The sequence below is a fragment of the Salvelinus fontinalis genome, chromosome 6 (genome assembly GCF_029448725.1).
Source record: "Salvelinus fontinalis isolate EN_2023a chromosome 6, ASM2944872v1, whole genome shotgun sequence".
Lineage (NCBI taxonomy): Eukaryota > Metazoa > Chordata > Actinopteri > Salmoniformes > Salmonidae > Salvelinus > Salvelinus fontinalis.
The window spans coordinates 38,209,811-38,235,819 of record NC_074670.1 but is presented as its reverse complement, the minus strand read 5'-3'; the positions used below and the strand labels follow the sequence as shown (position 1 = coordinate 38,235,819).

General features: G+C 42.6%; 2 protein-coding genes across 3 annotated transcripts in view; one reads left to right on the top strand and one right to left on the bottom strand.

Moving 5' to 3' along the window:
• Positions 1-16,211, bottom strand: part of LOC129857793 (ubiquitin carboxyl-terminal hydrolase 45-like) — a 44,138-nt gene extending 27,927 nt beyond the window's left edge. For both annotated transcript variants that reach the window (XM_055926368.1, XM_055926369.1), the window contains exons 1-5: positions 15,934-16,211; positions 14,759-14,867; positions 14,317-14,486; positions 14,011-14,111; positions 13,610-13,710 (exon numbers count right to left, since the gene is read on the bottom strand). In XM_055926368.1, coding sequence (XP_055782343.1) covers positions 13,610-13,710; positions 14,011-14,111; positions 14,317-14,486; positions 14,759-14,861 — 475 coding nt within the window. In that variant the 5' untranslated portion in view covers positions 14,862-14,867; positions 15,934-16,211. The remainder of the gene's footprint in view (positions 1-13,609; positions 13,711-14,010; positions 14,112-14,316; positions 14,487-14,758; positions 14,868-15,933) is intronic.
• A 3,265-nt stretch (positions 16,212-19,476) lies between these two features.
• LOC129858607 (thiosulfate sulfurtransferase/rhodanese-like domain-containing protein 3) lies at positions 19,477-24,888 on the top strand. Its single transcript, XM_055927927.1, has 5 exons — positions 19,477-19,507; positions 20,155-20,217; positions 20,394-20,579; positions 24,281-24,440; positions 24,831-24,888. Exons 1-5 carry the CDS (start codon positions 19,477-19,479, stop codon positions 24,886-24,888), a joined length of 498 nt encoding a protein of 165 aa, XP_055783902.1.
• The last annotated feature ends 1,121 nt before the right edge of the window (positions 24,889-26,009 follow it).

Genomic DNA, 26,009 nt, shown 5'->3' with positions numbered 1-26,009 from the left:
GTTGCTTGTAATCCATGGCTTATGTACGTACGGTCACTGTGGGGACGACGTCGTCGATCCACTTATTGATGAAGCCAATGACTGATGTGGTGTACTCCTCAATGCCATCGGAGGAATCCCGGAACATATTCCAGTATGTGCTAGCAAAACAGTCATGTAGCTTAGCATCTGCTTCATGGGGTATGCGTTTGGGAAGGCATCCTGTGATTGGACGGGAATGAAAAAATGTATTCTGATGTGTCAGTTAATTACTCTCATCTTCAATTACTAAAGCGGAAAGATCTTTCAATTGTTAAAGCGTGGGTTTAAGGATATGACTACTGATGTGGCTATTGATTGGGAGAATGTCTAGGAGAATATATTTCACTCAAAGAACCCAAACGATCAGTTTATACATTTGAAGCTCATTGGTCATACTTGACAACACTTGTAAGATTTCATGCAAAACAGACTCCAAGCCCAAACTGTGACCTATGTTCCCGCAATACACTTGGCACATATAAACATATGATATGGGATTGTCCTGATGAGTTCTGGAGGACAGTATTCTCTCTGACACGATTGATAAAACTGTACCCCTTGAACAAATTCCTCTGTTAATGACAGATCAGGTATGCAGCTGAATAACAAACAGTGCAAGATTTGGCTGACTGCTGCCAAAAAAAACTTGTTCAGCACTGGTTGCCACCACATGACCTTCATATAAGGAAATGGTTGGCTTGTTTTCAGGACATGGTTATGTTGGAGTCACATTTTTTATAGTATGCGTTGCTAGGGATTAGGGTGGCGGGGTTAAAAATTAGGAAAATGCAAAAAAAAATAAAAAAATTGTATTGCCTTTGTAATCTAATAAAAACAATTGTTCACAAAATAAATTGCAAATCTGTCAAGACGATAGAGGTTATTCATATGATCAAATATACCGCCATTCCACCACAAACAATTTTGAACTATAAATTGAATTTACAAGACTCACTGGATTGATGCGCTGTATGAAACATATTCGGAATGTTGACATAGAATAATCACTACAGTAGCTATTAGTCTAGAGCAGAGTATTGTAACTATGGTTGAAAACTTGAATACACCAGCCACAGCATAGGGCTAGGCTAAAGAAAAATTGAATTCCAAAACCTAACTTATCAACAGACAAGATAAATGACCTCTCATTTGACATACTTCCTCAAAAGCCTATGAAGCAGTGTCCTCACATTAAAACACTGAAGCAGATACTTGTAAGAGGCATGTTTGATTAATTTCACCATTTAGAATGGGACCGTAGTGGAGAGCCAAGGACAGCTCTCGTCATACAGCAATAAACAGGCAGTCAAGGGGAAGGCTGGGCAACACCAAATGTCTTATTCAGTTGTACATTTGTTGTGACTGCAGGGCATGAAAAGCCTGCTTTCTTGCCATCTGAGGCCAAAAGAGCCCACTGCTATGTTAAACCTACACATGCAAAACACACACGCAAATACACACACACACACACTTTCCAAGCTGTTGCTGGCCACATAGCTTGCCTACATTAGTGTGCAGTGGTGGGAAAAACTACAGAAGCACCCTTGATTAGCTTCATAAAAGGGACCACCAGGGTAAAAGCTTTTTTCTTATGGACATTACCCAGACTGACTGTCGACCAACACTACATCACATGTAGAACAGGAACCCTGGATTTAAACAAGGGTCTTATGGGTTGACCCAAAAACAGAAAATCTAGTCAACTGTAACGCTACAGAGTTAGAGGGTTATCCAACATGTCACATGGTAAGAGTTGAGTTGTATCCTTTCAGAGATGCCATGTATATGGGCACATAGAATAAATAGATTGTTTTCTCATGGCTGAAGGTCCTAGATGAAAAAGGCTGAACACATAAAACCAAAATGTCAAAAAGAGAAAAGAGTGTCTAGCTCCATTACATAAATGGAATGCATTGCACATTATGGTATTTATTGTCTCTTCTGGGAGGGAAATATTTCTATAGTACAAATTGTGTTTATTTGTCAAGAGAAAAAAAAACATTTGCTGTACCCGGTGAAAGCTTTCTTCTTTCTAAATACAAAAAATAACACCAGTAACTAGAAAGTTAAAGTTTTCGCTGAAACAATAGCGAATATATTTTGTATGAATGGCAAAATTGAGGTGGGAGCAGCCATATTAAAGCCCGTACGCAGTCGTTTTCATTTTATTTTTAAATCATCACTGTGTTTTTCATTAAAATAACTCAAAATATTTTTTTTAATCATTTATTTCCCTGAGCCTCCTTTTGCCATTTAAATGCTCAGTGCACAGGCGCACAACCGTATATGGACCTTGAAACTTGGCTTGAAAAGAAGATCCAACAATTGGCAGCAGAGCAAGAACCTGGACACCTGGACTGAAGTGACGAGGCTCAGTTCGCCGATAAAAATATGCCTTTCATCCTCTCCTGTGAAGATATTAGCTTCTCTTTATCCATTTCACCAGCGGCGTACAGGCGTCGCCGGAAATCACACACATAAGATAACAGGGACTGAGGTGGCTCGGGAGACTTCCAGTCATCCTGGAAAACAGATAGAAGTCCACGCACCCCATGTCCAAACACAAGGTCATTTGGACTGAACCCCGTGCTCTCCTGTGAAACCTCCCTAGCAGCTAACAGTAACCAAGGCAACCCCTCCTCCCAGTCCATCTCAGTACAATAAGCTCTCAAAGACTTAAGTGTTTGATGGAAATGTTCCAGCGCTCCTTGACTTTGCGCGTGACAGGTGCTAGACAAATTGTGTTTAATATGGAGCTGTTGGAGAACCTGACCAAACAGATTAGAGGTGAAATTAGATCCTTGATCACTCTGAATGACCTTAGGGATTCTAAACAGTAAGAGAAACTGAGTCAAAGCTTTTAGCACAGACTTAGTCGTGATAGACCGGAGAGGATAGGCAGCAGGAAACCTAGTGGTCTGACACATCACAGTGAACAGGTAACTACTACCCTTTAAAGAACGAGGCAGAGGACCAACACAGTCAATAATCAGATACTCAAAAGGTTGGCTGAGTACAGGAATAGGACACAGTGGTACCGGCTTAATAGCTTGATTAGGTTTAACAGTTAATTGACAGGTGTGACAAGTTTTGATGAACTTATAAACATCCCCCTTTAACCTAGGCCCCAAGAAATGTCTTAATATGCGATTGTAGGTTTTCCTCACACCCATATGTCCAGCAACGTCATTGTGGGAAGTTTTCAAAACCAACTCACGAAACTTAATTGGTACAACAACCTGACTAATCGCCTCCCCCAGAAGACAACTACCATGAGACACCCACTTTCTCATCAAGACATCCTCTTGCAGAAAATAGCCATGGGCGACATCTCCCAACTGTTCCATAGGCACCATTTGGTCACGCGACTCTTCTAATGTGTGGTCAGCCCGTTGTGCCTTGAATAGATCGGAGCGGGGTACAGATAACGGGATAACAGAGAAAGTAGTGACAAATTTCTTTGTGGTATTCTCGTTAGCAACAGCAACGACCAGGTCGCCACGGCTCATAGAACGTGTCACTGCACACGCAGAGAACACCTCTGGGAAACTCTGCGCACTCTCATCAGGAATCCCTACAAATGACGGCTTAGCGGAAACCACTAGAGATGGAAAAACGACAGACCATACGCGCTCACCAGCCAAGTTATTCCCAAGGATAACGTTGATACCCTCAATAGGCAATGAAGGACGCACCCCCCACAACAACCTCACCTGTCACCAATACAACATCAGTTTATGCAATGGGACTGACAGAGTGTTCAAAACTATTCCCCTAATTAGAACACTATTCCCCGAGTCAGTCTCAGCAGAGAAGGGTAACAGACTCCAACACAAATGATTTAGAGGCACCTGTGTCTCTCAGGATCTTCACTGGCATTGGGGTCTTACTTCCTAACAGACACAAAACCCTCCGTAATGAAAGGTAAATAGTCTGGGTCAATATGGACTTTCACATCTCCTTGAGCACGAGACAATGTGTCAGGAGTGAACTGATGTGGAACAGGCGCAGCCAACGCCGTAAGCTTAGATTTAACGTAAGCACACGTACTGAATTTACCCCTAGCCCTGAGAACCGGACATTCGTTTTCCCGATGACCTGAACCTTGACAGTAGTGACACTCTTGACCAAAGTCAGCTTTACCATGGGAGTCAGGCTCAACACTCGTTGATTGAATCTCTGCCCGTGAACCAAAGTATCTCGGTGAAAGAGGCCCAAATTTCTCCAAACGCCCCCACTCACTCCAAATACGGGGCTCTGCAAAGACACTTTTGTGAATCAAAACATACTCGTCCGCCAAAACCGCAGCTTCAGTGGTAGTCTTTACTTTTCGTTCGTTAATGTACGTGGCTATATGATCAGGGATTGTGTCCTTAAATTGCTCTAGCATAATCAGATCACACAGCCCTTGGAAAGTCATAACTGCAGAGGCGGAACACCAGCGATTAAACTGAAGATACCTCTCGCGCAAACTCAACATTTTTATTTATTTTTTTATTTTACCGTTATTTTACCAGGTAAGTTGACTGAGAACACGTTCTCATTTGCAGCAACGACCTGGGGAATAGTTACAGGGGAGAGGAGGGGGATGAATGAGCCAATTGTAAACTGGGGATTATTAGGTGACCATGATGGTTTGAGGGCCAGATTGGGAATTTAGCCAGGACACCGGGGTTAACACCCCTACTCTTACGATAAGTGCCATGGGATCTTTAATGACCTCAGAGAGTCAGGACACCCGTTTAACGTCCCATCCGAAAGACGGCACCCTACACAGGGCAGTGTCCCCAATCACTGCCCTGGGGCATTGGGATATTTTTTTTTTCTTAGACCAGAGGAAAGAGTGCCTCCTACTGGCCCTCCAACACCACTTCCAGCAGCATCTGGTCTCCCATCCAGGGACTGACCAGGACCAACCCCGCTTAGCTTCAGAAGCAATGAGTGTTTATTATCCCTTTTTAAAGTTCGAAATCGTTGGCGGGAAGCCTCAGGGACCAATTAATAAATCTGTAACACAGCCGTTTTAACCTTATCATAACTGACACTGTCGGCTACACTAAGAGCTGAATATGCTTCCTGTGCTTTACCAGTCAACACACTGCAACATTAAAGTGCAGTCAGAATCAGGCCAACTCCTAGCGTCAGCAACACGCTCAAATAACAAAAAGAATGTCTCAGGGTCCATCTCATTAAATTTAGGCAACAACCGTAAGTTCCCAACGATATCAAAATGTGTCCGGCGCACGACCAAAAGAGGAACGACCCCTAGGTAAATCTGGGTCTTCCCAGAGCAAACTCTCCCCTGAGAGCTTAACTTCCCTAACCAGCTGTAGTCGCTCTTGTTGCAGCTTGATTTTAGCACCCTCCAAATCCTGTTTAAATTCCAATTCCTTTTCATTTTTTCACGGTCATGCTCTAGCTTCTCACGATCATGCTCTAGCTGTAACAGAAGCAGTTCTTTCTGCTGTTCAAAAAGAAGACTACTAGGACTAACAGATGGAGTGGCCATTGTAACGTTACGGGGAGACGGCGAGTCCTCAGCAGTGGCTACCCCAGTGGTAACTTCAAGAATAACACTCTCCATCAGATTGGCCTTCAATATTAACCTAATAGACCAGACCACAAGAGAAGTGACAATCACACTGGGCACCACAGAAGAGAGATGAGATATATATATGGAGCTTCCCCAAAACCTACAGTAACTCAACCCTAGTCTTCGTGCAGAATTGCGGTGGGTAATTACGCACTGTAGCCCGCTGGCAAGGAAATAAACCACCCAACATGCTGTCAGATTCCCCCAAGCCACGGATGTGCCCCGAGACAACTGCTCAGTCCACAGACATCACACAAAAATAGAACAAAAATAACCATGCTCAACATATTCCAAAATGAAACACATCGCTAAGCCTAACAGGGGAAAAAGGCTATAGAGCTCTGGGTAGCAAGTATCACTACCCTATCCAAATCTCCCGCTGAGGTACACAGCCGACTGTACTCACCTCAGACCGATGTCCCAACAGCGAGTAGCACAAGAGTTTCCAGGCTGGGCAGGGGCCTGGAAACTAACCAATGTACTCTCTCCAACGCAGCACACAACTATCCACCGCAGTGGCAAGTTTACCAAAAAACAAACAAAGGCAACCAATACTGGGCCTACCAAACTCAAAAACTAACAACAGATGCAAACAAAGCACCTACAGAATTTAACATTAACTCCACGTTTTCTCCCAAACACAACACACATACTAGTAAACCAAACAACACTAGTATTAGTCCATCATAATGCAACAAAATGCTATATGCCAAAATGTCTCGGAACCAACCATATTATCCCGGATGAGCCCCGCTTGTCACGAACCGGCTCGAAGTTCGTAACAAAAGGGAGACAACGTGGAGACAAGGAATAACAAAATATATTTATTAAAGTGAACTCGATACAATTAACAATGGTGTGTGTAATCAGTAATGTAGGTGAGTGTTTTGCATGCATAAATGTGATAATGCGGTGTGTTGAAAGGTGCCAAAGCAAACAACCAAAAGGCCACAAAAATACCACAACAAAATCTATAAAGGTGTCTGCATGGAGAGAGAGTCTCCCCCATTAAATGGGGAAGAGGTGCATTTATCCTGGGACAGACCCGAGCCCAGGTATGTCCCATTTCTCTGACGACACTCCCGGCTCCGCCCACCGACATCCTATTAAGGAAAACAAGAGCAAAGAGAAAGAATTCGGCAGACAGAGTGGGAGGGTCGTCACACTGATCGCGTCGGTATGTCGATACAAATATCAATATTTCTACATACACAGCCCTGATTGGCAGATAGGATCAACTAGACTCTAGTCTAGAGCCTACCCCGCTTACCCCTTCAAAGTACGAGGATACATTATGCAAATAAATTATGACATGGTCATTTGTCAGAATAATACTATCAGATTGTAATGTCATGCTGTGGGCCAAAAACTCCATCCCACCTAAACATGCTGAAATTAAAATACAAAAAGCTCTTACACTAGTAAAATGGCATTATCATAAGTTATTTCAACCTCATAGTGGGGAAATATCATTAAGAAAACATGAAAATCATGTTATTGACTGCACTGTCCCTTTAACAAAGTTGACATGGGTTCTCTCGTTTGGTATTGAAGAATCCCCAGTTCTATGTCATCAGCTTTAGAAATCGAGCTGTGGTTCAAAAAATTCTATTGACCATTAAATACTGAAATATTGTGGTCATAGAGACGTTATGAGATTGTATGCTGGTCTTAAAAATGTAATTAAAAGTATCAGCTCAAAAAGCACAAGCAATCTATTAAACGTATAGCCATCGATTTCGGTATATGAGTAGGAGAGGCATGTGGAAGAAAAATATAATAGTATAATAGCAATAAGTAAAGATTCCATACAATTGTGTGTGTCCTTGCAAGTACACTAATAACAAAAGAGAGGGGGAAACATTTCTCACTACCAGAAAATAATGGGCAAAACGCAGCGAGCACCAAGCTCTGATGCCTATTCAAAGGAAACATTTTAATTTCCTCCACAAAGACACCCCAGCTGTGTTAAAAGCCGAAGACTAGCTCCCTGAGGTCATGTCTCCTTTTAGTGGGACTCTGGTACTTGAGCTGAAGGCCTTGTTGGTGAGAGTGTACAGTTAATAGATTTTCTTTCTTCCCTGAGCTGTTGTTGTAAAAACTATTATGGATTTAGAAAAATTCTTGCTGGGGCTCTTTTGTGCCTGGGGTCTATGGTAAAAAGAGAATACAAAAACAGACTCTGCCTAAAAACCTGGCCTTCAAGCAGAAATGCAATTTCACCAGCTCCCCATCTGACAGCAGCAGTCCATTTTCACCACAACAATGGCTGCCTGTTTTCTCTCCCAGCCGGTGTGGAACAATCAGGTGGGAAGAAAGGTAACAGGTAATGTAAAGGTAAAGGGAGGGATGTTGGCGCCCAGCAGTGTTCACCCTCTGTGACCCCTCAACACTGGACCCCTGCCACCCCCACAGACTCAAAGGGACTGATCAAAAAACAAAGGATCAGGGACATCGACATGTGACTGATGCATCGTGCAGGTTTTGTCTATTCTACTGAGTGAGTAGATGGGTGACAGGAAGTTATCTAGAGAGAACACCATGTTTTATGAAAAGGAATGCCCAGATCTGCCATCACAACAAGAGTGAAAGTAATTTATGAGGGAACAAGATGGAATTTCAGTTCTGTGTAGTCCTGTACGCTTTGTCAAGGCTAGTGAGAGGAGGACTGGAGAATCTAATTGGATACTGGTATGTTCAGACCGCAGTGCCCTTGAAGCTGGGGAAATAATACTGGAGGTACAGCACCATTCTGTGATTTCTAAGACACAGGAAGAGACTTGTAAAGCCCAACACAAACAAACTCAGATACCAAAAAATGTATATAATGTACCTATTCACACATTCTATACAGTTCTAATCAAATCAAAATTGATTTGTCACATACACATGTTTAAAAGATGTTATTGTGGGTAAAGTGAAATGCTTGTCAATTGAAGGAATTTGTGTGTGTGTGTGTGTGTGTGTGTGTCCAGTCATTGAGTGTGTTCATCCCTGGGAACGCGCTGCAGCTGTTTATCTCCAGAACTTTGGAGTCGTTGTTGGACCCTGGCTCCCACATGTATGACCCACAGGCCCTTCCCAGAGGTGCTGAGACATGCAGCGTTGGACAGGGGGCACAGTGAGGTGGGAGGGATTGTGGGAGAGAGAGGGGGGGGGGGGGCTCAGCACAGTGGCCGGACCCCACACAGCTGCTCTCGTTCTTCAGGGAACCCAGCCGGGGAGCGTCGCTCAAGCGAATAATGCCACTAATGAGTGTGGCCATGCGGCACAGGCGGGGAACTGGAGCGTCACTCCCGCAACACTACAGCCTGCCTGACTGACTGTGGTGGACCAGCCTAAGCTTGGACATGAACATGGGGCAGGCGGGAGGAAGAGCAGCAGAGCTGGAGGTAGGAGGCTCAGAACAGGCAGGGGACATCCACAGGGCAGATCAGTAAGGGCAGTTGGTAGTCTTTAGGCCAGGGAACTTTATTAAACAGGGCATCACAAGGAATGTGAATCTACCATTCGGGAGATGGGGGTGGGGGTCTAGGAGAATGTGGTGGACTGGGTGAGGGTGGCTCAGCTGGCTGGCTGGGATAAGGTGGAATTGGCATGGTCTGTACAGTGTGGGATACGCATGGCTAGGCTACAAAACCACTTTTGTGAAGAGGCAGAATCAGGAAACAGTCATGGCGAGTGCAGAAAAGACAGAATACAGAAATGTCCAAGGAAATGAATACTGTACAAGCCCCTTCACAAAATAATTTACCAAATCGCTTATTACATATCATTTCAATAGGAGAAAAGGCTGTACAATGAATCAGCTTTACACGTTTTCAGTTGTTGCCACCTGTGTGGCCTCCAAACAGCAGCTTTTCATTTCAGTGATGTCAGCAGTTAAGCCATACTGTGGCCCTGACCAACATGAATGGGGAGGCCATCACAGCTTCCGTGAACTTAACACACACCTCAGTGCATATTTTAAATGCAGAAATGTGCTGTAACAAAGCTTTGAAAACATTCTTGAACCTGATGCAATCACGGCAAATTATTAGTATACATATTTGTACAGTAATACCTTTTATTACATGCAACATTCTCAGAGGATTATTGACCTATACGGAACATGATGGTTAACAATAGGGATGTAATGACCCACCAATAAACATTTGAACCGGGGACTGATGCGTAAGATGAGTGCATCTGTTGCAGTACAAACCGATCCAAATTAAGCCTGCATTGGTCAGAAAACCCATTCAAATGTTAAGAATCGCCTTCACTAATGATGTTTTTTACTCATATTGTTTCATTACAAAAATAAATACAACGTTTAAAAAATCTGTTGTGACTGAACTGTTGCGTCCTCTCCTTCAGTTAGTAGCCTATCGAACTTTTATGCATGTAAGTGCATACAACTGTCAGATAATAACTGTGCACACAGTGCTGTTTTAGTTGAGTGACAACCAATGTAAATTGTTAGGTCATTGTTAGCAAATGCGCTGTAGACAATTGTACAGGAGTTTTACCGGAGTTGTGTAGCCTACGGGAGTGGAAGCAGCAACTCCGATCCAACTGCTGATTGGGGTTTTCAATCATTCAGATTTTATTTAGATTGTCCAGGTTCATCATAAGAAATAGTTTTGCTTTAAAGTGTCAGTGTATTTGGTCATTTTTACATGAACAGCGTAACTTCATAAAGGACAGCAATCATTTCGCATTCATTGGTCAGAGATTAAATTCCAAACAGTCTAAACCAGGGTTCCCCAACTGGCCCCCCAAATTAATTATGAATATTTTTTTAACAAAAAATAAATAAATAATAATATATCTAAATAATAATATATCTCTCTCTATATATATATATATATATTTTTTTTTTTATTTTTTTTTTTTTTTTATCTCGCACCCGAGATGCAAAAACTCCCAAATGCAATGTCCCAAGACGGAAGTTACCCTACCTAAATAAATAATAAGTTACATTTTAACCTAATTCATAAGGAGAGAATGCAGGAGACAGTCAACTAATAAAGCAGGCAGCGGAACATTTTGTTGTGCTGCTGAAACGTAAAGCTGCAACCGCAGTGCAATCAATAGGAGGTGAACAGCTCCTGGTGCTGATAATATAGCTAACTTGTTATGGAAGTGTTGCACGGCAACATAGAGAAAAACTACACCAGTCGAGTAATTCATTTAAACAATAATCTTCATTCTATTTGACTTTACAAACAACGAGGGCTTAATTGGAGTCTATTTCTTCCGAGCCTATGCCTATGTAAAATAACAACTGGCTGAGGTAGGCTTAGACTATGACGCTTAACAGCATCTTCCACAAAAAAAAAAATATGGCCTAACCGGCCAAAAATGTAGCATAAATAAAACAATAATTTAAAGAAGAAAAGGTATCGGAATAGCCTGTTCCCGTAACGACAGAACAAACAGAAAATCCTGTCAGCTTGAGACCTAAATATCCCTGGATAAGCCCTCACGATAATGTTAGTATTTACTAAATAGTCATATAGGCCACTAAGCTACTTACTCAATCGGAAAAGTAGTATTTTCCCTCGGTCACAATCTTGTGGATGTCGGGTGAGATGGATGTGCTTTTGACCTCGATAGACTTATGTGAAAGCCGGTTCCTGTCGTGAGTCTATATTGCGTACAGAGGAAAATGAGTACTATTACAGGTCTAAGTCAATCCAAACATTGTTAGCACATAAAATGCAAGTTTATTTATTGTGCTGTATTCCTCTGAGCATCCCACCCAAAACACACAAGGACTCGGCATTCTTGAGTGCATCCCTGATTTGACTGGATGTCTGGAATTCAATCAGCTCAGTTTGAATTGAGGCCTCATCCAGCGAGAGTATCGTTCTCTTAGCAAGGGAGGAGGATTCTCCACCTGGGCGGACTGTGAAAGGATCACGTACTAACGCAATGATATCTTTGGGCATGCTGTAGTCTTCAAATCTGGTGAAGTTGTCCCTCAGGTGCTTGATGAGATCTTCCACCACCTCTGTGACAATACTGCGGCCTGCAGTCGTTTCTTCAGTGTGCTGAAGTGCAGTAGCCTTCCAGATGACAAGTCCAAATCGAACAACTCAAACTTCGAAGTAAAGGCCTCAAGTTTTTCCACCATGTCCACAACAGTTTTCCCTCTTCCTTGTAACTACAGATTTAACCTGTTTAAGTGACAGAATATGTCAGCCCAAAAAGCAGTGTGCGTAACTTGCAGTTAAGGCTTCAATGTTTCTGCGTCGGGCCTCTGTCTGGGGCAGGAAGGCCACTTTGAAAGTTCCACGCTGAGATTCATAATGATGTTGGAGATCGAATTCTTTGCAAACAGCGACATTTTCATTGCAACTAAGACACACTGGCTTGGCATTGGGAAAATATGGTAAGATGAACGCATATCTCTCTGTACAATCTTCCCTGAAACTTCCATTTTCATTATCCTCTTTTCTTTTGATACTTTTTGAGAGCGACATTTTCTCTTGCTATCAAGCTAATTGTTCTGAACAAATGTTGACATTAGAAAAAGTAGTGTAGTCTACAGTAGGCTACGTAGACCTGTTTTTCCCCACCAATCAACACACAGAGAAAGACAAAAATAATAATTGACTAGAGGCATGGTGATTTTATGAGCGTGATCAGATCAAAATTATTATGTTATTGTCACTGAATTTATCATGTACTAATCAGATGTGTTAAAAATGTTGTTCAATTTGTAGTGTAGACCAACTAATTGTGCTAACATACTTATATACTAATTATGTTCTGGCCCGCAGACTATTAGCTCAGAAAAAAATTGGCCCGAGACATAACCTAGTTGACGAACCCTGTCTAAACCATTCGCTTTCGAGACAGGGTAAAATCCAAAGCTAAATAATATTAATTGGCTAAATGCCATGCTAATTTCTAAATATAAATATTGACATAGTACTAGCTCAAAACATTTTGAATCTGTAAAAATGACAAGTTAATTAGTGGGTGATGGTGATTTCAGATAAAAAGTAGGGGGACAAAAAGCATACATTTCCACCACCCCTAATCTGATAGTGGGGTGGTAGATACTCAGTCTGGGCTCAGCTGCCTACACACACCATCGACACACACACACACACCATGGACACACACACACACCCACACAGAGAGAGAGAGGGCCACTCAGCTTGAAGTAACCTCAGACAGATCCAGTTCCTGTGCTCCCTTCAGCAGCAGAAATTAATTTAAATAGAAATGTGTTATTGCAATACATTTTAGTGCATCGAATCGCTTCACATTAATTCGCACCCCAAATCAAACCGAATCATTTCTAAGTAAAACGCATCATTCCTGTATCATATCGGAGCCCATGCAGATAGATGTGTATCGAATCTTTCATGAAAGTAGTGATGCACATCCTTAGTTAACAATTTTATGGGCCACAGCTGCAAAGAAAAAGGTGTCTGGATTCTGGAATCCAAAAAGCCTTGGCCACCAGGGGGAGTTGGTGTGTTGCAATCAACTCCACACCTTCAGGTGAACATCAATGGAGTTACTGGCACCAATGTTAGTTTGTAGAGGAGAAGAGTCTCCACAGAGGGTTTCTGCATTCAGTAATAACCTGTATCTCTATGTATTAGCACATATTGTAAAAAACAAAAAAAACAATAGCAATTGCACTCAAAATACACAGAAGTGAAAGGAAGCTGAAGTGGCTTCTTGGAAATCTAGGCTCTAGCCTTAGAAGACAGAATCTTTTTTTTGGATAGTCGTACTCATCTATTAAATTCTTCAGCTTTTCATTCAGTCCAGTGCCTTTGTCAAAGCCAAGAAACATTCATATTTAAATTTAAAAAGAAGTGGGAGTTGTAGTAGCACCTTGTACGGTATAGCACTGTTTACCCACCCCTTTTCATTTCAAGTGGTAGCCTGCTGTTCTCTTAGTCTACACAAATATACCTAAAATTGATCACCTTTCATTGAGTGGCTGGCAACCCGTGGCCTTGTCAGGTGTGTTGAATGGGTTACCTGAGGCTGCCTTGACAGAGTGCTTTTGTAGGAAGTCCAGGGTCTGGGCCAAAGCCTTCTTATTGCAGTGAGTGGAGAGCTCTTCATTACATTCAAAACACCTGTGAACGAATTGGAGAGATAGAGAGAGCAACAAACAAAGCCACAGATTACTGATACGGAATTGTCATTCTTTGAGGTGGTGTGAATAACTACTGCTCACAACATTTACTGGAGATATTCTGAGGCAAAACGTAAATATTCAAATAACTTTTCAGTTCAAGATCCTCTGCTTACAACGAACACGAAGGGACAGGAATAGTGCTACACTAGCCTATTTGGAACGGCAGAATGGCTGTAAAAAAAAAATGTGTTGTCCTGTTATAATCTGTATGTTCCATGTATTGCTGTAGGGTCCTCACCAGGCCTTCCAGGTGCCGAGGCTGATGGTGATGCAGTGGGACTCAGGGTGGAGGGATTGGTGGTGCTTGGTGGAGTGCTGGCTCTCTGACTGGCTACAGCCCTGTGAAAGGGTTAAAGATCACTGGATCACCATTTCTTAGATAGGCTACCACCATCCATACACTTTCCCGGTCAGATTGTTACAAATGAAACAAACAGTGTTTAATTTCTGAAACACATGTCAAGTGCAGCAATTCATACATCAAAATATTGACAAAACCTTCATCCTCCCACCTTAGATAAAAGCTTTCAAAGTCCAAGCTCACCTGGAAGCCGCACTTGAGGCATACGAGGATGTCGTGGCCACTGGCTGGCTCTCCATCTATCATAGTCCTTTCCCGCAGGCAATCTGAACACATCGACCACATGCTCGAGGTCACTGCCTTCTTGACTGAGCTCAGGTCCACTGCCTTGCTGACATGCTGGCAGGTCAGCCCTGAGGAGCACGAAGTCACATACATTTTGCTCGCTAACCCAGCATCTACAAATCCCTTAATGACCAAGATTTACAATAGATGTCAAATAAAGGCATAATCTGAACTACACGAATCCCCTGCCATAGAATGAATCAGACATGATTGGACTAGCCATTACTAGAGCAGAACATGCAGAAGGCTTATTGGGTCAATTAAACTTCTTTAGGCAGCCTATATAGAAACATATGTTTTTTTCATCACAACAGGGAGCATGAGCTTCCCATGATCTTACCGCTAACTTCGTCCGACGACTCCTCATCTCGAGGCTTCCTCGGCTTGTTAGTCCGCTTAGTCATGTCGGCAGCTTTCAAGGAGAAGGGATCCTTTAGCCGCATCTGTAGCTGTAGATTGGAGAGACATAGGAATATCAGTACTACTCTGGGTTTTAAGCAGTGCCCAAAACCAACCGGGCCAAGAGAAAACATTGAAGGCAAATCTAAGAGCTTTGCTGGGCAACTCTAACCAATTCAGTGACCTTGTGGTTTGAGTGTCCGCCTGAGATTGGAAGGTTGGGATTTCGATCCCTGACCGAGTCATACCAAAGCCAGTAAAAATGGGACCCAGTGTGTCTCTGCTTGGCACCCCGCATTAAGTAGATAGATTGGGGGTAAGGACCTGCGATAGACTAGCGTCATGTCCAGGGGATATACTTGTTCATCAACATGCCTCACGCTACAAAAACAGGATATCTATTCTAACTCGTACAAGGTTACTTACTGGGCATCTCTGGTATTGATGGGCTGCTGTATGTGCAGGCTATTGTTTCAGCCCAGCCCCAACACACCACCAGATTCAAAGAATCACATAGTCATGGTCTTGAATTGCCACCAAAATTAGAATTTGTTTAATCTAGTGTGGGTAAGAGCTGTAAAGTGGCCAGGCTGATGATGCCTGGTCTTCAGAGTGAACTAACGTTAGGAGGGCACAGTCACACACACAATAATATAAACGACAATAGCTGAAATCTGTTTTGTTCTGTAAAGATGTCGACAATGGTTCATTCAACTAATTTATACAGTCATCAATTTCTACATGATGTAAAAGCATATGACACAGCTCTATTTTGTAGAAGGCCATAGCTACAAAAACACAAAATAATACGTTTAATTGTGTTTCCAAATCTATTTTAACTGGGTTACACTTAATATAACAATATAAAACCAAGTCAAGCCACGGTGACGTTTAGCTAACGCAGTGCATGACAAGTTAACTAACGTGACAGGTAGCTGTGACAGGTAGCTACTAGTACTGTCAAATTGGTGCCATATAGACTGTAACGTTAGCTAGCCAAGTTAACTTGGGAGTTCGTGGTTTTAAAAGCGTTTTTACTACTAGCTACTTAGCTGGCATGCCACAATGCCTCTGAAGATTTAAAAAATATGATGTTGCTAACATGAAACTACTCACCTCTTTGATTTTGCCCTTAAACTGGCCAATGGGCTAGCAAGTTAGCTAGGTAGCTAATATGTCAACACACTGTAGCGTTGTAGCTTATTTCAAACGATTGAGAACTTTATTGTATGTCATACACGACAAGAAACTCGAATGAAGTCCTTATAATACTTGTAGCTAATGTCAAAAACGCAAAATACAGTTTCAGTTATAATCTTGACTTTCTAAAACTGTCGGGAATATCGAAAGCTAGCATCTGAACCCACAGAAAGTCACATGGTCAAATTGCTGAAGTCAACATGTGACGCAATACGGTGGCTCGTTCAGGTTAAACACAGCTAGCAGGAAAAGCGAAGTTATGATGGTAGGAAAGTAAATTATGGAGCTTTATTCTTAAAACAATATGTATGTTCAGCGTATGTGTGACAGGTTAAAGGAAATACTAATAGCCTGTTATACATTAAAAAGTATTAGTAAGTTCATAGTATGTGAGGATCTTAAAACATCTAAGGTTAAGAAGATCATGCATTCAGTATTAGTTGATAGATTGATAACATTTACATAATTGTGTTAAAATCCGTCAAGCATACAAAGGGTACGAATGGTAAGAGGAATGTGTAAACGTTATGTTGATTAACACTTTTACCCATGACAAAATAAAGTAATCTGTGATCTACTAAATGCTCTTAATCTATGAGCCTGAGATCGATTGCTCTGGTCTCCACTCAAGTTCACGGAGAATTCGCGGTCTTTTTCTCATTGCACTAAAAGTTCTCAATGAGTAAACATTAACCTATCACTCTCGTGATTCTTTCTCCCCTTTTTCAGGGGTGTAACATATGCTTGTGTAAACATACTACATATTTGATTTGAGAAGTTCGCTTTACTGTCTTTTGTGTGATACGTACACTTCGGCGCACACGCAATGTTGCGCATGTCAGTCAGAAGGACGGTACTTGATTGTTTTGCAATTGAACACTTTCTGAGATTGAACGATTTTGCATCTGAAGAGCTACATTTAGCTAAACCTAACCATTTTCCTAACCGTATCCTCATTATCCTAACCTGCCACGTTAATTCTCATAACCTGCTACATTAGTTATCTTAACCTGCTATGTAAACATTTTTATTTAACCAGGTAGGGAGGTTGAGAACAAGTTCTCATTTACAACTGCAACCTGGCCAAAATAAAGCAAAGCAGTGCGACACAAACAACACAGAGTTACACATGGAATAAAAAAACGTACAGTCAATAACACAATAGAAAAGTCTATATACAGTATGTGCAAATGAAGTAAGATTAGGGAGGTAAGGCAATAGATAGGCCACAGTGGCGAAATAATTACAATTGAGCAATTAAACACTGGAGTGATAGATGTGCAGAAGATGAAAGATGCAAGTAGAGATACTGGGGTGCAAAGGAGCAAAAAAACAATATGGGGATGAGGTAGTTGGGTGACTTCGCCGAAGTCAAGGATCGGTAGGATAGTCAGTTTTACGAGGGTATGTTTGGCAGCATGAGTGAAGTATGCTTTGTTGCAAAATAGGAAGCTTAATGTGAGTCTGGAAGGAGAGTTTACAGTCTAACCAGACACCTAGGTATTTGTAGTTGTCCACATATTCTAAGTCAGAACCGTCCAGAGTAGTGATGTTAGACGGGCTGGCAGGTACAGGCAGCGATCGGTTGAAGAGCATGCATTTAGTTTTACTTGCATTTAAGAGCAGTTGGAGGTCACGGAAAGAGAGTTGTATGGCATTGAAGCTCGTCTGGAGGTTTGTTAACACAGTGTCCCAAGAGCCAGAAGTATACAGAATGGTGTCGACTGCGTAGAGGTGGATCAGAGAATCACCAGTAGCAAGAGTTATTCCAAAATTCATTACAGTTTAAAATGTTCAACAAGTAAAAATTCAGTCCAACATTAATTCAAAATTCAAAATAATCAACAATTCAAACTATAAGTAATCAATTAAAATTAAGCAAACAAAATAGTCATGCAATCAAACGAAAGTAAAGAGGGGGAAAAAAGAAAAGAAACAAAGCAAAACAGGAATGAGAAAAATCTGTCAGTCAATTCAGTCCGTCAGTCAGTCCACAATGTGTCTATGGGGAGGGGAAGGGTTGAGCTGGCAGTTTCTGGATGAAGGTGGCAGTTCTGGTTGGTCAGTGCTCTGTCCAGGGTTGGTGCTGGGCCTGGGACCAGGAAAACCTGGGTTGGTGTTGGGGCCAGGTTAGAAATGGTGGTCGTAACAGGGCTGGAAATCCAGGGGTTGGTGCTGGGACTGTGGGCCTCTGAGAAAACAGGAACCCAGCCCTGGGAACTGGGGCTGGGTTGGGATCTGTAGAGGGGAGGAAAGACAACCTGAAGAGCAAGCAGACACAAGGGAGCCCTAGACCTGGAGGTCAATTGTGGCGGTCAATTGTGGCACTCCCTTGTGGTGCGCACGCTCCGGGTGAAGGTCTGGTGTTTGTTCCCTACTCCGCACCTCGTGGTCTGGTGCTGGGACCGGCCAATGGGATCTGGATTGGTGCTGGGACTGGTTCTGGATCTGCAGAAGGGAGGAAGAACAACTTGAGAAGCAAGCAGGCACAAAAGGAGCCCTAGAACCAGGGGTAAGTGATGGCACTCCCCTGTGGTCCGCTCGCTCCGGGTGACATTAAGCCACGGTGCACCTGGCTATGGCTGGTCTAACCAATAATGGAGTGCTGATGTTACACCCATCACTGTTGATCCACCCACTGATGTTACGCCCATGGCTGTTGATCCACCCACTTTTTTTTGCAACGCCCACTTTCAGACACACTCCAAGTATGCACTTACCCATACTTTCTCTGCCTGAGTAGGGTATTTCAGTTTTTGAAAGTGTCACGACTTTCGCCGAAGTCGGCTCCTCTCCTTGTTCGGGCGGCATTCGGCAATCCACGTCACCGTATGTCTAGCCATCGCCGCTCCATTTTTCATATGTCCATTTGTCTTGACTTGTTCCATACACACCTGGTTTTCATTTCCCCAATCAATCTACATGCATTTAACCCTCTGTTTCCCATCATGTCTTTGTGTGTAATTGTTTCATGTTATGTGGTGTTTGATTTATGCGCTTGTCTTTTATTTATGTACCGTGTTTTGAGCGCGTTTGATTATTGTAGGGCTCTCGTTTTGGAACGGAAAAAAAATGTGCGCCTGTTAACTATACTCTGCTCTCCTGCACCTGACTTCGCCTCCAGTACACGCCATAACACAAGGACTGAAGGGACGGGAATGTATATATGATTGTTCCTTTCTTAAATCCAAGTGCGTGTGGATTTATGTAAATCTTTGCTTCCCGCATGGAGTTCAAATCAAATTTATAAAGCCCTTCTTACATCAGCTGATATCTCAAAGTGCTGTACAGAAACCCAGTCTAAAACCCCAAACAGCAAGCAATGCAGGCGTAGAAGCACGGTGGCTAGGAAAAACTCCATAGAAATACCAGAACCTAGGAAGAAAACTAGAGAGGAACCAGGCTATGAGGGGTGGTCAGTCCTCTTCTGGCTGTGCCAGGTGGAGATTATAACAGAACATGGCCAAGATGTTCAAATATGACCAGCAGGGTGAAATAATAATAATCACAGTGGTTGTCGAGGGTGCAACAGGTCAGCACCTCAGGAGTAAATGTCAGTTGGCTTTTCATAGCCGATCATTCAGAGTATCTCTACCGCTCCTGCTGTCTCTAGAGAGTTGAAAACAGCAGGTCTGGGACAGGTAGCAGGTAGTCTGGTGAACAGGTCAGGGTTCCATATCCCCAGGCAGAACAGTTGAAACTGGAGCAGCAGCACATCCAGGTGGACTGGGGACAGCAATGAGTCATCAGGCCAGGTAGTCCTGAGGCATGGTCATAGGGCTCAGGTCCTCCGAGAGAGAGAAAGAGAGAGAGAATTAGAGAGAGCATACTTAAATTCACACAGGACACCAGATAAGACAGAAGAAATACTCCAGATATAACAGACTGACCATAGCCCCCCGACACATAAACTACTGCAGCATAAATACTGGAGGCTGAGACAGGAGGGGTTGAATTTTATTTTGTAAATGTTTTACCCCCGTCCAGTTGGTGGTGTAGTTCGTCATTAAACCCAAAGAAGAAGAAAACGACCGTGCTGGAGCAGTGAACACGCATAAAAATACAGTAGTGCCGTTTTGAAACCTTTGATTTAGTTACATGTGTAAATATTGACATGGCTCAGAAAGCTTGCTGCAGCGATTCCAGCCTCAAGAAGAGCACTGTCAAACACATTGGGTACTCACTCCCGATGTGCATCATGTAGTCTGCTTGGCATGTGTTGAAATGAATAACTAGTCTTAAGGCTGTGTAATTAGCGAAGTTGAAAATGAGAGGCTTAATTTTAAACTTTTGTACTGACTCTTTTACACTATAAAACTAATTAAAAATGCTTATTTTTGCTCACTAGTCAACAATCGGTGTTTTATATCATTCAGATATCCGTGCCACCCACAAAGAGTACGTGTTACCTAGTTTCAGCTTATCCCAAATGCCAGAAACTGATGTCTCTTACGAAACATTAAAGAAACTACTCGCAACCCGAACAAGTGTAGTAATAGTTGTCCGGGAGCCGTGGGAACTCCGAGAATACGGAAACATCCCGAGGTCAATCAACGTACCTCGTGAGTTATCTTTTTCATTAGGACCTGTCTCATGACTTCAACCTCTAAAGAACAAATCTGCATATTGTAAAATGTGCTGCAACATGGTACAATATGACGTAGAGTTTGATCTGAAGCCATTCTTGTTATTCGTGTGTTTTTGCTAGTCTTTATAAATAATGTTTGTAGGCCAATGTAGCCAAATTCCATCTTAAATCAAATGTTATTTGTCACATGTGCTGAATACAACAGGTGTAGACCTTAGTGAAATGCTTACTTACAAGCTCTTAACCAACAATGCAGTTTTATAAAAATCCCCTCAAAAAAAGGTAAGAGGTATGAATAACAAATAATGAAACCTCAGCATTATATAACAATAGCGGGGCTATATACAGGGTGTACCTGTACATAGTCAATGTGCGGGGACACCGGTGCCGAGGTAATTGAGGTAATATGTACATGTAGGTAGAGTTCTGAAAGTGACTATGCATTGATAATAAGAGTAGCAGCAGTTTGATTAGCTCTTCAGGAGTCTTGTGGATTGGGGGTAGAAGCCATTTAGAAGCCTCTTGGAACTAGACTTGGCACTCCGGTACCGCTGGCTGTGTGGTAGCAGAGAGAACAGTCTATGACTAGGGTGGCTGGAGTCTTTACAATTTTTAGGGCCTTCGTCTGACACTGCCTGGTATAGAGGTCCTGGATGGCAGGAAGCTTGGCCCCGGTGATGTACTGGGCTGTACGCACTACCCTCTGTAGTTCCTTGTCGTCGGAGGCCAAGCAGTTTCCATACCAGGCAGTGATGCAACCTGTCAGGATGCTCTCAATTGTCCTTTCCAGGATCTTAGGACCCATGCCAAATATTTTCAGTCTCCTGAGGGGAATAGGTTTTGTTGTGCCCTCTTCACGACTGTCTTGGTGCCATGTTAGTTTGTTGGTGATGTGGACGCCAAGGAACTTGAAGCCCTCAATCTGCTCCACTACAGCCCCGTCGATGAGAATGGGGGCCTGCTCGGTCCTCCTTTTCCTGTAGTCCACAATCATCTCTTTGGTTTTGGTCACGTTGAGGGAGAGGTTGTTGTCCTTGCACCACACGGTCAGGTCTCTGACCTCCCTATAGGCTGTTTCATCTTTGTCGGTGATCAGTCCTAGCACTGTTGTGTCATCAGCAAACTTAATGATGGTGTTGGAGCCGTGCCTGGCCGTGCAGTCATGAGTGGACAGGGAGTACAGGAGGGGACTGAGTACGCACCCCTGAAGGGCCCCTGTGTTGAGGATCAGCGTGGTGGATGTGTTGTTCCCTACCCTTACCACCTGGGGGCGGCCCGTCAGGAAGTCCAGGATCCAGTTGCAGAGGGAGGTGTTTAGTCCCAGGGTCCTTAGCTTAGTGATGAGCTTTGAGGGCACTATGTTGTTGAACGCTGAGCTGTAGTCAATGAATAGCATTCTCACATAGGTGTTCCTTTTGTCCAGGTGGTAAAGGGGGGTGTGGAGTGCAATAGAGGTTGCATCATCTGTGGATCTGTTGGTGCGGTATGCTAATTGGAGTGGGTCTAGGGTTTCTGGGATAATAGTGTTGAAGTGAGCCATGACCAGCCTTTCAAAGCATTTCATGGCTACAGACAAGAGTGCTACAGGTCGGTAGTCATTTAGGCAGGTTACCTTCGTGTTCTTGGGCACAAGGACTATGATGGTCTGCTTGAAACATGTTGGTATTACAGACTCAGACAGGGAGAGGTTGAAAATGTCAGTGAAGACACTTGCCAGTTGGTCAGCGTATGCTCGCGGTACACGTCCTGGTAATCCGTCTGGCCCTGTGGCCTTGTGATTGTTGACCTGTTTAAAGGTCTTACTTACGTCGGCTGCGGAGAGCGTGATCACACTGTCGTCCGGAACAGCTGATGTTCTCACGCATGTTTCAGTGTTACTTGTCTCGAGGTGAGCATAGAAGTTATTTAGCTTGTCTGGTAGGCTTGTGTCACTGGGCAGCTCTTGGCTGTGCTTCCCTTTGTAGTCTGTAATGGTTTGCAAGCCCTACCAAATCCGACCAGCGTCAGAGCCGGTTTAATACGATTCGATGTTAGTCCTGTATTGACGCTTTGCCTGTTTGATGGTTCGTCGGAGGGCATATTGGGATTTCTTATAAGCTTCCGGGTTAGAGTTCCGCTCCTTGAAAGAGGCAGCTCTACCCTTTAGCTCAGTGTGAATGTTGCCTGTAATCCATGGCTTCTGGTTGGGGTATGTATGTATAGTCACTGTGGGGATGACGTCCTCGGAGCACTATTTGATAAAGCCAGTGACTGATGTGGTGTACTCCTCAATGCCATCAGAAGAATCCCGGAACATATTCCAGTCTGTGCAGCAAAGCAAAGCAGTCCTGTAGCTTAGCATTTGCTTCACCTGACCACTTTTTTATAGACCGAGTCACTGGTGCTTCCTGCTTAATTTTTTGCTTGTAAGCAGGAATCAAGAGGATAGTTATAGTCAGATTTGCCAAAGGGAGGGCGAGGAAGAGCTTTGTACGCATCTCTGTGTGTGGAGTAAAGGTGGTCTAGAATTGTTTTCCCTCTGATTGCACATTTAACATGTTGATAGAAATTAGGTAAATCTGATTTAAGTTTCCCTGCATTTAAGTCCCCGGCCACTAGGAGCGCTGCCTCTGGATGAACGTTTTCCTGTTTGCTTATGATCATATGCAATCATTCATGCTTTGCTATATGTTCTATTTATATCTGTAAATCCACCAATGAAGTCAAGCTACAACCGGCGACGATTACAGACACCTGTGTGTGTCCTTTCAAACTACAGTATACATGTACACTTTGTGATGGAGGCAGTAAAAGGCCACTCATAAATGTGCAGTTTTGTCACACACAATGCCACAGATGTATACATTTTAAGGGAGTGTGCATTTGGCATGCTGACTGCAGGAATGTCCACCAGAGCTGTTGTCAGAGAATTTAATGTTCATTTCTCTACCATTAGCCGTGTCTGTTGTTTTAGAGAATTTGTCAGTAAGTCCAACCGGCCTGACAACCACAGACCACATAGAAACCAAACAATCCCAGGACCTCCACATCCGGCTTCTTCACCTGCAGGATCATCTGAGACCAGCCACCCAGACAGCGAATGAAACCGAGGAGTATTTCTGTCTGTAAGAAAGCTCTTTTGTGGGGAAAAACTGATCGGCTGGGCCTGGCTCCCAAGTGGGTGGGCCTATGTCCTCCCGGGCCCACCATGGCTGCGCCACTGCCCAGTCATGTGAAATCCATAGATTAGGGCCTAATGAATGTATTTCAATTGATTGATTTTCCTTATATGAACTGTAATGCAGTAAAATCATTGAAATTGTTGCATGTTGTGTTTATATTTTTGTTCAGTATATATAAACTAGTGATCCGCAGTGTTATCCTAATGAAGGCCGCTTGGCTGTCAAAACGTTGGTTATTAAATTATTGCATCTTTGTGCGGCTCTTCTTTTTCTTTTACAATATGATTTTCTGGAACAAAAACAAATGCATTTCAATGCAAACGAACACGTTATGACAACTTCTAGTAGCTCTCGTGGACTTCCACCAAACTCTTTGACATTCCTAGGACACTGTTAGGGACATAGGCAACTGATAAGATTTGCAGATAGAAATTCTAAACATAGGACACAATTGTGTAAAAAAGTCTACTCTTTATGCCGCAATTCTGTTGTATACTGTTCTTTTCCATTTCAGTGGGACCTGTGAACATTGCCCTCCAGCTGAACCCTGAGGAGTTCAAGGAGAAGTATGGTGGAGACATGCCCCAGCCGACAGACCTCATTGTCTTTTCCTGCCTGGCTGGGATCAGGAGCCAAAAAGCCCTAGACCAAGCCGTCTCTCTAGAATATAAAGAGTGAGAGTCTGCATTATCCACACACTACTAGTAGTACCATACTATACATTGCAAGCCTATATCATATTGACAAAATGCATAGGCTCGAAATAACTTCTCACTTTAGAGATTTCCTCATGTCAGGCTTTTTCATGCTGTAGAAAATACAATTCAGCTTGACTTCATTTTGTTTAAGGCCCATTTAGGGAACTCCTTGTTTTATCTCACTTCCTTACTAATCAGTGCTTTACCCAGCATGCTCAGCACCATGGGGAAGTGCCACATACAGTACCAACACATCTGATCAATTACAAGGAAATATTTACTTATTATGCTGTAGTTATGAAAAACAGGGACTGTTATTTAAAACATTAAATACTCACTTATTCTCAACCCTTTTATCTCTTCTAGCGTACAACTCTATGCAGGGGGGTGGCAAGATTGGGCAAAATGTGAACAGGAAAGCTGATTCTCCGGGAGGCTCAAGAATTGTGCCGTTCTTGGACGTCATTTTGCTTAATCATAGCAGATAAGTTTTAAGGTTTTATTTAATCAATTGATTGAGCTATTTTCTGACATTTCAGATTATTATGGAAGGTAATCCATAAATAGCCAACTTGCTTTATATCATTAAAGAGGGAAAGTACACAGCAAATTGACCACAGTTACCTGTTGGTTCAAGAGTGAAATTGAATCTGTGGTTTAAAATAAACCCATTGTTGGTGTTAATAACCAGTTTCAAGTGTGATTGTGTCAGTTTTACTCTGTGGAGAGTAAAACATTACCATCAAATTCACTCCCATCATTATCATTTTTCCCAGCATTCTCTACTGGATTGTTTTTAATGTCAGTGTTTTTGCATGTACATTGATTAATTTCAAAATCTTATGCTACACAAAGATAAATAAACTAAACTAATCTAATCAGTTTGATTTATTGCACCTGTTACTGAAATGGTTGTTCCAGTTTAAATGGTATAGGCAGTCTCCTTTTATTAATGCTCCTATCCCTGACAGTCATTCTGAATGCAGGTTGCGGGTGAATAAAAATGGGTGAATAAAAATTCCAGCTGTTGGATGTCCTAACTCTGGCTAAATTCGAATAGGAATTACTCATCACTTTGTAAGCCAGGATAATGAGACTTGCAGGCCTGGTGTGGCCTGTAAACCAGGAGGTTCCTAACCCCACTATGTTTGTGTAAAACTTGGCCATAAAAGTAAGGCATTATGTAATGTATTTTCATAAACAATTCAATTTTAATGATAACATTCCCCTGACAGTAGGAATTCACTTGGTGAAGTGCACAGGACTGAAAATGAATGATTTCAACAACCATGTCTTGAAAATGAACAAATTCAACAACCACTAACAAATCCAGTCATGGGTGGTAACTCTACAATTAATTTCAAAATACAAGCCACACTGGGAAATTATATTGTAGGCGTGGATTAGTTGGGGTGTGGCTTTCAATAAATTATTTTTTGCAACCCGTGAGTGGAAGTGTTATACTATTTTAAGTGGTCTGTGGTTATGTTAATTAAAGTTTACGCATGTCTACTGCCAATTCTAAATAAATGCTTACGAAAGAGC